General features: G+C 35.0%; 1 protein-coding gene across 7 annotated transcripts in view; it reads left to right on the top strand.

Annotated features, from left to right (window-relative positions):
* VRK2 (VRK serine/threonine kinase 2) overlaps nucleotides 1–13,100 on the top strand; it is a 103,594-nt gene that overhangs the window by 22,598 nt on the left and 67,896 nt on the right. For 5 of the 7 annotated variants that reach the window (XM_058684026.1, XM_058684024.1, XM_058684030.1 and 2 more), the window contains exons 3-7: nucleotides 5,903–5,952; nucleotides 6,668–6,737; nucleotides 8,156–8,243; nucleotides 10,610–10,715; nucleotides 11,921–12,013. In XM_058684026.1, the coding sequence (XP_058540009.1) occupies nucleotides 5,903–5,952; nucleotides 6,668–6,737; nucleotides 8,156–8,243; nucleotides 10,610–10,715; nucleotides 11,921–12,013 (407 nt within the window). Of the gene's footprint in view, nucleotides 1–1,433; nucleotides 1,531–1,555; nucleotides 1,679–5,902; nucleotides 5,953–6,667; nucleotides 6,738–8,155; nucleotides 8,244–10,609; nucleotides 10,716–11,920; nucleotides 12,014–13,100 lie in introns of those variants that run through there. The other 2 variants (XM_058684027.1, XM_058684031.1) reach the window with 2 other exon arrangements.

Raw genomic sequence — 13,100 nt, 5'->3', positions numbered from 1 at the left:
GTACACTCTCTTGATATAATAAACTATGAAGCTAATCATTGTCTCCCTGTTTCTCTTGAATAAATACATGACATTACGACCCTGTAACTCTAGTCATCATGTTCCTGTTTTGTTCGTTATTTTTGTTCATGTTTTTAGTGCACCTTATTCTAGATTGATAATTATTTTCTCCCAGCATATGAATATATGATATTATACGAATAATGATATTATTCGATGTCTTCCTACTGCCTTGTTGCTGTTTAAGTCTGCTGTCACTTCATCTGTCTTTTGTATGCAATCTAATCTTTTCTATCGAGTTGTTTGTTAGAACTTTGTCTTTAATGTTCTACAGTTTTGACTATGGTGGGCGGAGTGCAGATTTCTTATCTTGTGGACTTGCAATTCTTAAATCAGAGGATTCATGACTTTTATCGGTATTTGAAAGTTATCAGATATTATTTATTCAGAAGTGCCTGGCCTCTGTTCTCTCTATTCTCTATTTCTGGAGCTTTTTAGAAAATTGTGTTACTGTCACATATTTCCTTGATGCTTCATAATCTCTTCTTCATATCTTCTATCTCTATTTCCTGTGTGGGAATTTCTAGATTATTTTCTCAGATCTAATCCTCAGGTCACTGTTCTCTTTCTAGGTCTCTCTGACCTACCATTTTGGCTATTCATTAAGTTTTAAATATTAATGATTATATATGTATTGCATGTATTATTATATAGAAAAGTGCACACAACAACATATACATACAGTTTATCAGGAAAATATATCTAATAGCAAGACACTCACAATCCCCATCCAGGTCGAGCTTATAATATATCATAAAATAACCAGCACTCTAGAACCTCTAACATGTCTTCCCTCCCTTGTATTAGTAACAACACTAGTCTACACTATTTATTGTTTCAATTATACTGTTTTTTATTATAGTGTACGTGTGTATCCCTAAACAAATATAATTTGTTTGTGGGTTTTAAATTTATATAAATATAATCATAAGTATGCATTCTGATTTATGTTTTTTTCTACTTACCATTATGTCTAAGATATATCTATATTACTACAGTATATGTATTTCACTCATTTTTTTTTGCTACGATGTGTTTCATGCTATGACTATAGTACAGTGTGTTACACATTCTAATGAAGATAGATGTGCAGGTAGTTTCCAGTATTTGACTATTCCAAATTCAAACTTCCTCTCAGATTTCATCTTGGAGTTCAAATGTATTCCTTGTTCTTGGTCACTGGCTCTTATAGCTCTCTAATGCTTTCTGAATTACAATCAATTTGTTCATTTTTTCATAAAATATTTTGCATTGTTTTTTATGCTACTGATACTTTGTGTCTGTTATCATTTCAAGCAGATAATTGAGCTATATGGGAGGTCTGAGTTTCTTGGGATTTATGCCTTTTGTTTATTTTCTTTACTATTTTGTAGTGTTGGATCATTTCCTCATCTGTAGCCATGCTTTATCGCTGGAGGTCATGGGAGTCCAGTGTGTCCCTTGAAGATTTGTTTCTTTTGCTTCTGCAAGGTGCTCTGGGTTACCATTTGACTTCAAGTCCCCTGTACCATACAGTTGTGTGAATTTGAGCCTCAAATTCCTGAAGGCAACTTTGGCAGAATAAATTATCAGGAAAGACTGTACTTTGTCTCACACTCATGGTCTAGGCCAAAATAAGGTGGGGTTTTTTGTTTTTCTTTCTGTGTTTGTCATTGGTGAATTCCCTTTCTTCTTTTATTCTTTCCCTCTCCTTCCTCTACCTCCTTCCCTCCCTTCCTTTCTCCCCACTTTCTCCCCTTCCCCAATCTCCCTATTTCTTTTGCTCTTTTTTTTTAATGTTTCACACTAATACAAGACATAGCACTTTAAAAATTCTGACTTTATGTGGCCATCTTAACTTCAAATGTCTGCCTCTTGCAGACCCAGGAACTTGTCTTTTTCCCAAGAGAGCTTTAACACTAATGTCCTTGTTTATCCAGAGTGGGCAGCCTTTCTACCTAGCCTAGAACATTAAGGCTCCCTGTAGTTTTTAGATTTCTCTTTATTTTTGACGTCCTTATTGTTTATTTATTTCACCAGATGAACTCTTCATTTATAAGAAAGTTTGATTATTATATTCGGCATCCTGTTTATTTTATACAAGGTTTTTGGTTTATCTAGTGTGCTACTTTATTGACATTTTTTATCAGACTTCATCATATTTTAGTTTTTCCAGTTGCCTTCTGTGTAAACCTGGTTGCCAATGTCAGAAACTCAAATGTATTAAACAAAGGGGATTTTTTTTAACTCTTATCACTGAGAAGTATAGGGCTTTTTCTGGCTTCAGGTATGGATAGTATAGGGCTTAAGCAATGTCCACAGAGCCCTTTCTCGCTTCCTACTTTAACCTCACTTTTATCAGTGTTGGATTTGACTTTTCAGACTTTATTTTCAGTTTAACTGAGGAAAGTAATTTCTAGGGTTTGGTATCCTTACATCTGATGGTCTACTTGTATTACATTGCATTTTAATGTCAAATCTTAGGGAGTAACTTTTTACCTAGTTGGGGCATGTTGCTCTTTCTGAACTGGTTGCCGTGGCCAGTGGGTTTGTATATCCCAGTTAGCCAGGCTTGGTCATGTGCCCAACTCTGAGACGTAAGGGTGGGAGTACTGTGTGAAGCAATCCTACTAGATCCACATGGGTAGTGGGAGGTTTGGTTCCTCAAGGGAAAAACCAGATAGACTTCCTAGTGAATAGAAAAAAGTGCTAGGAGGGCAGATATTCTATATGTGCAAGATGCATTTTTAGCAGCTCATCAGAGCTCTCATCAGAAATTTATTTTTGTTAAGTTTATTTATTTATTTTGAGAGAGGGGGGAAAAAGAGCAAAAGCAGGGGAAGGGCAAAGAGAGGGGGAGAGAGAGAAAAGCCCAACCAGGCTCCTCACTGTCAGTGCAGAGCCCCATGCAGGGCTCGAACCCATGAACCCTGAGATCATGACCTGAGCCAAAAACCAAGTGTTGGGCGCTTAACTGACTGAGCCACCTAGGTGCCCCTTTAAAAAATATTTTTAAGTTTATTTATTTATCTCATCAGAAATTTAAATGGAGGTGTGAGACTGCTATACTGTCAACACCGTCACTGTCGATGATTGAGCATTCTTTTCAAACCCTAATAGATTAATCAGCAGTAATCTACCAAGCAAGAGCCCTTTTCCTCCATCATCAAGTCCTACCAATTTTGCTTTCCTAAATCTCTGAAATCTATGTACCATTGATAGTCTAGTCCAAGCTGTAGTCCTCTTTTCTGTGATCAATCAAAATTAAATCCTTACTGATGGGTCCAGTGTCTACTCTGGTTCCCCTTCAGTCTGTTCTCCACGCTCTAGTGTAGTGATATGCTCAGAATGCATGTCTAATTATGTGTTTTCTATCCTCCACTTATACCTCAAGTTTTTAAAACCTTTCATTAAGTAGAAGTTATTAACCAGATTTGCATCTGGCCCAACATCACTTCTCAAACTGTCCTGGCTGAATAATTCCCTTTGTATAGATTCAATTATACATCCTCTTATTACTCTCTACCTCCCCCTTTTACATTTGTTATACTTACAGTTTATATATATATATACTTACACTTGTGCTTGAGTATTTGATGAATGTCCGATTTCTCCATTAGACTATAAAAGCACATACCATGTCTGTTTTCCATTATCTTTTAATTTTTTAATTACAAATTTTTAATCTTTTAATACCAGCTAGAATGTGGGTTAGCTTATAGTAGAAAATAAATATTTGTTTCATTCATTAATTGATGGATTACCAAAAAGAGACCTCCATGGTAACTAGGACAATTTATTTGTTCAACATCCATCTCCAAGAGCTTTCTAGTCCATTGATTTTGGATTTAGGCCTTCCAATATAATCTGACTTGGAAGTTTATGGAGAATATTATGTAGCTATCAGATGACAAGTGTGGGATGTTTCGAATATAGGTCAACATATAGTTATGTTCCTGTGAATAATGTGAAAGGAAGATGCAGACTTTAAGTGGTAGGGCTGTACTGACTGAAATCAGCAAGGAGTAGCCCATTGCACCTTTCCCAGAGCCAGTGTTGTACTATGTGGACCGGGATTAGGACAGGGCTATTTCTCCCCAGGCTTGGGCACCGCGCTAGTAAAAATAGTCGCCGTAGGGTGGGAAGAAAGGCTTTTCTTATTTCTTCTATAACAGGACTGGACCCCTTCTTCTGTACATACTCTCTTTTGTTTTTTCTTGCTTTAGATATGGATAATCCATTCCTCTTGCATGGGTGAAAGTGGAACGAATTTACGTACATCAAGGTGAAAAGAGAGTTTTACTTGATCTAGACAAGTTTAGTTTTTTTTTGTTACTGTAAAGAGGTCTGGGTTCATAATTTGTATCCAGTATCAACTAACATTGAAGCAATAGTTTCTTCAAATGGTTGGTAACATTTCTGATGTTAAAAATTTTGGGAGAGTGGTTTAAAAAAATGTGCATAAGTTGACTCTACTGTAGAGTAGAATTGACATATTTTAGTAAATTTGTGGGGTTTTTTGTTTTTGTTTTTGTTTTTGTTTTTTTTTTTTGCATCTATCATGTGAAATAAAAGAAAGTCCATGGAGTAGGAGAAATTTTAGAAGTAGTCATAAGAGGACAGTGTTTGATAAACATACTGAAAATTTACCTGAAGAATTTGATCTTGTTCTCCATTTGTTAGGTGCTGATATCTAATCATATTGAATACTAGCTTCACCATCTTTCCTTTCACTTTCCTTTAAACATAATACTGACACTTAACACAATGCCTTGCAAATCCTAGCCTCATGGTAAAGAAGTACTGGTTAGTTGAATGAATGAAGGAATGCATGGATGAAGAGTGAATGGATGAATGGCAAGTTTCGAGACTTTTACAGCACAAATAAATATACAAGTCAACTTACCAAGATTTGAAAAACATAATTTTTTAAATAATTTAGATAATGGAGATGAAAGGATCAATTGGATCTAAAAAATTGAACAGTGGAATTTTCAGAAGTTGAATTGCTATATCTAACTTTTTTTTTTTTTTTTTTGAGACAGAGAGAGACAGAGCATGAACGGGGGAGGGGCAGAGAGAGAGGGAGACACAGAATCGGAAGCAGGCATCCAGGCTCTGAGCCATCAGCCCGGAGCCCGACGCGGGGCTCGAACTCACCGCGAGATTGTGACCTGGCTGAAGTCGGCTGCTTAACCGACTGAGCCACCCAGGCGCCCCGAATTGCTGTATCTAAAATACAAATGGCAAATAATAAGATAAAATGAAATTGAAATGCACATAATTATGAGATACACATTCTTTAATGTAGGAATGATGGATTGCCAGGGTCAGAAGATGATTTTTAAAAGAGTTTATTCTCATTATCACTTGATTTATTTTAGAATTTTGCCACATAGAAATTGTTCTGAACTTTTTAGTTAAGATGCATATGTTTTTCTTTCTGAATTATCATAGATTTTAATTTAGTAACATTGAATCAGTGGATTTTAATATGTATCATTTACTGGGTTTAATGCTGTATATCTAGAAAATATTTTCCCCTACATTTGGATCTGTGTGATTAATATCTGTTGTTTTCCATGATTGAATATTTGAATATGGTTTATGGCAAAGTGTGGGCTCTGGCGTCAGATAGATTTGAGTTTCAATCCCCAATCTGATACTTCTCAGCAAATTATTCAACTTTTGAACCTTAGTCGGATCTTGTGTAACATGGAGATAATACCTACCATAAGAAGTTCTTGGGAGGATGCAATAAGTGAATATATGTGAAGTGCTTAGCTCAGTGTCTGCTATATAGTAGGTGTTCGGTAATTGTGAACAGCCAATTCTCACCACCCCCCTTGTGTTTTGTTCTCAGCTTTCCCCACAAATAAACCAGATAAAGATGCAAGACATGTAATAAAAGTGGTGAGCATTGCTTTTAAATTTGTATTTCACTTTTTTCTTTTCTGCTTTTTTCCTGGTATCTTTGTAAAACTGTTTTTTAGCTTTTCTAATTTTACTTATCGATAAATGTAGTATTATGGTATATTTTCACATTCTTAAAATGTAAAGATTGGAGAACTTTGTTCTTCTGTGTTGACATTTATCATCTTTGTATCCTATCTAGCTATCTCTCCTCTTATTTCTTCCCTTCTTTCCTCTCTACTCTAGATGGTAAGGTCCTTAAAGGCGAGGATGAGGTTTTATTTCTGTTTGTATCCCCTATGCCTAACACAATGGATGAAATGTAGTAGACACTTAATAAAGGTATCATGTATGAATGAACCCCAGGGTAGTTTACAGTATATCTACCCTGATGTCCATGTTGGTAGATGCTGAATATCTTTGTATGTGTGTATATCCAATTGTCAGTATTTTTAGTAGGTTCTTTCCTTAAGAAGACTACTTTCATGTGTAAGATTGTATAGACAGCATTACAGGTGTTAAATTTAAACATGAGATTCTCCAAGTTTAGTGCTTTCTGAGCTTTTTAATGGAAATTTGATGCCTCTATTTTATAGTAAATTATTCAAGCACTATTATATATTACCAATATGTACTCATATTTTCACAGTTGAAATACCAAATCTATCTTTAAGATTTTTTTCCTAATAAAATTAATTGTTCTTATCTTTTATAGGAATATCAGGAAAATGGCCCATTATTTTCAGAACTTAAATTTTATCAAAGAGCTGCAAAAAAAGACTATAGTAAGTAAATTTAGCAAAGCAAGCTACTTCTGTATAGTTTGCTAAAGTGAGTGTTAATATATTTCTCTTTTCTGGCCTTCTGGAAAATTCTTTTCAATCACGAATTTTATTGTAAAATGATACAATTAGTTATTATATAAAAATAAGATAGATGGTATATAAATGTTGATATTACATACATAATGAGTTATACATTCCAAATCAAAGTTGTTTCCACTACTTTACATACAATATTAGGTTGTTGGTCTAAGCTACTAAGTGTTCTTTAAGTGTAAAAGATAGTAGAATGAAATCATAATTTTTAGTAGAAAACCATGTGGAGTCAAAGGTAATAAAGAAACTATATTAAAATGGGCAGCAGATATATAAACAAAAGAAATGGCCATAGAATGGATTAGTGTAAGGTGTATGGAAATGATTAAATATTGAAATAATTTAGAACATAAGCTAAAAGTGTTAGAAACTTGAATGTTGGAAAATCAATTGGAGCTGGAAATCACATGTGAGAACTACCAGTTAGAGGAATTTAATGAGAAATGAATGTGAGCAGAGTTGAGGAATAAGTGAAACATTTTATAAATACAGTAGAATGTAGATGGACAAAGTAAAACTTAACGGAAGTTGATATGAATAAAAGTGATATAGTCAAGATCCTCTACATTATGCTTAAGAAAAAGAATAATGAGTCTAGACTCAATAATTAACTTTGTTTTCCTTAATAAAACCTAAATGTTATGAAAGTAGTCTTTACTAACTGCTTAAACTATGTCAGGGTGACAAATAGAATCCATTAAACATTGATTATTTATCATAGAGCTGTCTTACACATTAAACATATATGGTAGAAAAGTGGAAAATAAACTACCTGATGATTTCAGTGGATTTGACTTTTTTAGACTAAATTTAGTCAAAAAAGTTTCTGTATAACAATTTCATAGTAAATGATTTTTCTGCCCAACTTCTATTTTTTCAACCACCATGGCTTTAGATTTTTAAGTAATGGAAAAGAAAAAGCCATCTCTCTACTGATTCTTTGGTAGTTAACATATGTTATATTTTATTTTATTTTAATTTTTTGAGCATATGTTATGTTTTGGAATTTAACATATAAGGGAATGAATTTTTTTCATGAATAGAAAGATTTGAGTATATGATAGCAATGCATTTTATGACCATGACTACTTCTGTTTTGGTTATAATTGATTTAATTTAAAGTTTCTGTATATGTTTTTATGTTAATTATGGTGACAGAGAATTTAAAAGCCACTGGATAGATAGATATTAGATTCTTTAAAACATTTTCCAGGAAGTCTAATTTCTACTTAGGTTAGCTAGATAAGTTTTAGGATCTATGTAAAAGTGAGAAATAACATTTCTAAAATTAAATAACTTTTTTCCTGTTAAATTTGTCTTTGTAGTCAAAAACTGGATAGAACTCAAACAACTTGATTATTTAGGAATTCCTATGTTTTATGGATCCGGTATTACTGAATTCAAGGGAAGAAGGTAAAATGCAATTATTATAATCAAGTGTTGTTCTATGACTGTTTCTTACGTGGTCTAATACCTGTTGCTATGTAACTAATTACCCAATTCATAGTGATTTGTAACAACAGACTAATATCATCTTAGTTTCCATGATCAGTTTCTATAACTGGGTTACCAGCTCGGGACTTGTGAGGATGTAGTTAGCTGCCTGCTGGGTTACAGTCATCTCCCTACTTGACTGGGGAAGGATCTCTTTTCAAGGTCACTGCTGTAGCTATTGGCAAGCCTCACTTTCCCATCATGTAGGTCTCTCCATAGGCTGCCTCAATGTTATAAAGACATGGTGGCTGGCTTTCCCTAGAGGAAGTAATAGGAACAGAGAGAGAGAGAGGGAGAAAGAGAGCATGTGCGCGCGCGCGCACACACACACACACACACACACACACACACACACAAGAGCATGCATCCAAGAAGAAAGCCAAAGCCTTTTTATAATTGAAACTGTTTTATCAAAATTTTATTTAACTTCTAGTTAGTTAATATAGAGGGTAATATTAGTTTCAGGAGTAGAATGTAGGGATTCATCACTTACATACAATACCCAGTGCAAATCGTAACAAGGGCCCTCCTTAATCTCCATCACCCATTTAGTCCATCCCTCATCCATGCCTCTCCAACAACCCTCAGTTTGTTCCTTATAGTTAAGAGTCTTCTGGTTTGCTCCCTTTTCTTTTTTCCCCCTTCCCCTATGTTCATCTGTTTTGTCTCTTAAATTCCACATATGAGTGAAATCATATGGTATTTGTCTTTCTTTGACTGACTTATTTCAAATCTTATAGTAATATCACATCATTTCCACTGTAGTCTCTTTGCTAGAGGCAAGTCACTAAGTCTACTCCATATGTAAGAGGAGATTCAATTAAACTTCATCTCTTGAAAAGAGGCACAAGAAAAAAATTGTGGAAATATTTTTAAAATCACCACATATGGCTAGTCATCACATATAAATAACTGAGTAGTGATTTTTAAAGAAGAAAAAAATTCGGGGCACCTGGGTGGCTCAATTGATTAAGCATCCGACTTTAGCTCAGGTCATGATCTCGTGGTTTGTGAGTTGGAGCCCCGTATCTGGCTCTGTGCTGACAGCTCGGAACCTGGAGCCTGCTTCAGTCTATGTCTTCTCTCTCTCTGCGCCTCCCCTGTTCACATTCTGTCTCTATCTCTCAAAAATAAACATTAAAAAAAATTAAAAAAGAAAAAAAATTCTATTTGTTAGGTATCCCATTTGGTCCTTTCAATAGCCTTTAAAATAGTGATGTTTTCTTTCCTAAGTGAGAAAATAGGCTCAGTGTTCAGTGCTTTGTTCAAATGGTCTTCAAATGCTATCACTAAAAAATGAACAAACAGTAATCTGGAAACAAAGTAAAGGGCTGCTAATAGAGGACTGAGTGACTGAGTAGATCATGGTATATCCATATCATGTACTATTATGCAGCCCATGAAAGGAATCAATTACAGCTATACCAGTTGAGGGGTGCATAGGTGGCTTGGTGATTAAGCGTCCGACTCTTGATTTTGGCTCAGGTCATGACCTGAGTTCATGGGATCGAGCACTGTGTTGGGCTTCATACTGTGAGCATGCAGAGCCTACTTGGGATTCTTTCTCTCTGCCTCTCCCCATCCCTTCCCACCCCGAAAAAACAGACATTAAAAAGAGAGCTAATGCAGTTGATTTGGAAGGATTTCAGTGAGCTATTAATGAAAAAAAGTATGATGTAGAGAAGTGCATACAGTAACATCACATTTTTGTAAAACAAGGACAAAAATTCCTCTATGTCTGTGTTCATGTGTGTATACATAGATCAATAAAGAATAGGGGCTGGTGTGGATCTGTCAAGGGAAGACAAGAAGGGGTGGAGGTGCCAAACAGAAAGGAAGTACATTTTTTTAAAAAGTCATATTTGTATGTGTATGGAGAAAGTAATTATGATTTATAAGCTCAAGAAGCAAATATAAATAAAAATTTCTGTCCAAACAAATAATTTGTTCAAGGTCACACAGTGAGAAGGTGATGGAGTCAAAATGAATCAAACTCAGGACTCTTTAATTTAGAAAGAGTATTCTCTTTTCATGGTCTAAGAGTGAGTATGAATGTTTCAGCACAACATTCTCTTCTACTAGGAAACTAACTGCAAAGTAAATACTGACTAGTATTTTTCTGTAAAAGAACAGCAAAATTATTAACGTACACTCATCTTTAATGGTTCAGGTTGCAGTATTCTTCGTTGTTAGGTTGAGGGTATTTTTCCTTGTTTCAAATTCATAAATAGGCAGTTTCAAGCATTGCTATCTTAAGATCTCTTTTTGACGTCTCCTTCTTATAGTTACAGATTTATGGTAATGGAAAGACTAGGAATAGATTTACAGAAGATCTCAGACCAGAATGGTACTTTTAAAAAGTCAACTGTCCTGCGGCTAGGTATCCGAATGGTAAGAAGGAATGACTTATTTCACATGCCTCATTTTCAGATTATTTACTTGTTACAATACACAAATCGTTGCCCTTTGTGGAATTATCAGAGAATGAAGGATTATTGCCCTAGAAATGTCAGTTATTTAGAGTAGAGGCTATTTTGGTGAAATTGATAACAGTGGGCTCTGTAAGTGACAGAATGTGCTGTGTTTGGCACTACAAACTCAATTAGGCATTGGTTCTACAGTCTGATTTTTTTTTTCCCCTCACAGCTTTGTTTTACATATCAGAACAAGCTTGCATTGCTATAAGAATAACCTCTCTTTTGTCAGTTGTATTTATAACAATGCAAACTATGGCAAAATATATTATTTTCCATACTAAACATGTGACAGTATGGGGCGCTGTGCAGTTTTTATTATGAGTTTGGGATGGTGGCAGTAATTAGTATGGCAATGAATAATATATACTTTGCCAAATAAGAAGCAATGAAATCTTAATAGCACCCATGCACACATTTTGTTTATATCACATATTTGTCTTATCTTGTTTGTGTTGGGTTTGCCCAAGCTCCATTTTATTTTTTCCATTTTAAATAGAATGAAACTAGTCATGCCAGGTTGGGATGTGGCAAATAGAACTCGCTAATTTTCCCGTTCATCCATTCATCCGTTTAGCCAGCCAGCAAATGTTTATTGAGCACTGGGTGAAGGTAATATGCAAGGCTGAAGGGCTTTAAAGATGAAGCTCAGGTTTTTTTCCTATTACTGTCCAGAGGGAGAATGCCTTTCTCTGAGCTCATGGACACGGTGTTTTGTTCTGGGGTCTCCAAAACTTGATTTATAATCATTGCTTGGGTGAGGAATTCCTGAGTGGGCTTCATGATTATTGTACAGCGTATCTCGGATTTTTTCCTCCTTGCACAGTGTGATTTGGCCACCAGGCTGTCGGGAACATAGGCATCGGCATTGTTGAATCTCGGTCCCCTTTCATCAGAAGTTTAATTAAAACACTTGATATTTGAGGATCGTATTGTTCAACTTTTTTTCCAGGATAAGTGACCAGTTCATGTGATATTTGAGAATAGGCAAACACATAATTGTATAATATGTCACTTTATTGTTAATGAGAAAAAATACATGTTATTCTATATTCAAAATGTTCAAGTTGATCATGAGTTTGAAATAGACATTAGTATAACCTTATATATTTCTTTTCATAGTTGGATGTTCTGGAATATATACATGAAAATGAATATGTTCATGGTGATATAAAAGCAGCAAATCTACTATTAGGTTATAGAAATCCAGATCGGGTAAGTACAGTATTAAGCTTTTGCTTTCAGTAAGGATCCTCAGAGTATCATACTGAGACATTCAAAAATCAAACTCCTAACCCAGGAGAGTTTATAAATGAGGATTAACATGATGAATGTTGTGATTTATCTTACCTTGCTTATCTCATTTAATGCACTAAACTGATAAGTAATTAGGATGAGGACACTGAGACTCAGAGGGGTTAATTTGTTAATGGACATATAGTAAAATGGCTGAAATTTGACCTTCAGAGTGAATATAAAGAACTATCAAAATTCAGTGGGAGAAGGGATGGATTTGTGCAGAGAGAAAAAAAAAATAAAGTCATATTAGCTCCCCTTTCACTGTATAAACACTTAAGTCTTAAACAGAGCAGCATTTCCAGTGGAACTTTCTCTAATGATGGAAATAGTCTATATGATACTGTCCAGTATGGTAGCCATGAGCCACGTGTGGCTATCCAGCACCTGAAACATGGGTAGTGTACCATCAAATGCTGATGAGGATGGAGAGTGTCAGGAACTCCCATTCATTGCTGCTGGAAATGCAAAATGATATGGCCACTGTGGCAGACAGTTTGGCGTTTTCTTTAAAAGCTGAACATATTCGTAACATATGATCTGCAATTACACTGCTTGGTATTTACCCAAAGGAGTTGAAAACTTATATCCACACAAAAACCTACACACACATGTTTATAGCAGCTTTATTCATAGTTGCCAAAACTTGAAGCAATGAAGATGTCCTTTAATAGGTGAATGGATAAATAAACTGTGGTATATCCAAATAAGGCAATATTACTCAATGTTAAAAGAAGTGAGCAGTCAAGACATGAAAAGACATGGAGGAACCTTAAATGCATTTTACTAAGTGAAAATCTATATAATTCCAACTTTACAAGGTTTTGGACAAGGAGAAACTATGGAGACACTAAAAAGATCAGTGATTGCTAGGGCTTAGAGGGAAGGGAGTGATGAATAGGCAGAGCACAGAAGATTTTTAGGGAAGTGAAATTGTTCTGTAAGATACTACAATGGTGGGTATATGTTGCTACACATTTGTCAAAACTCATAGAATGTTCAACAC

This window comes from Neofelis nebulosa, chromosome 9 (genome assembly GCF_028018385.1).
Source record: "Neofelis nebulosa isolate mNeoNeb1 chromosome 9, mNeoNeb1.pri, whole genome shotgun sequence".
Taxonomy (NCBI): domain Eukaryota; kingdom Metazoa; phylum Chordata; class Mammalia; order Carnivora; family Felidae; genus Neofelis; species Neofelis nebulosa.
Note: the sequence above shows the minus strand (reverse complement) of the source record. Positions and strands in the feature narration are given on the sequence as shown.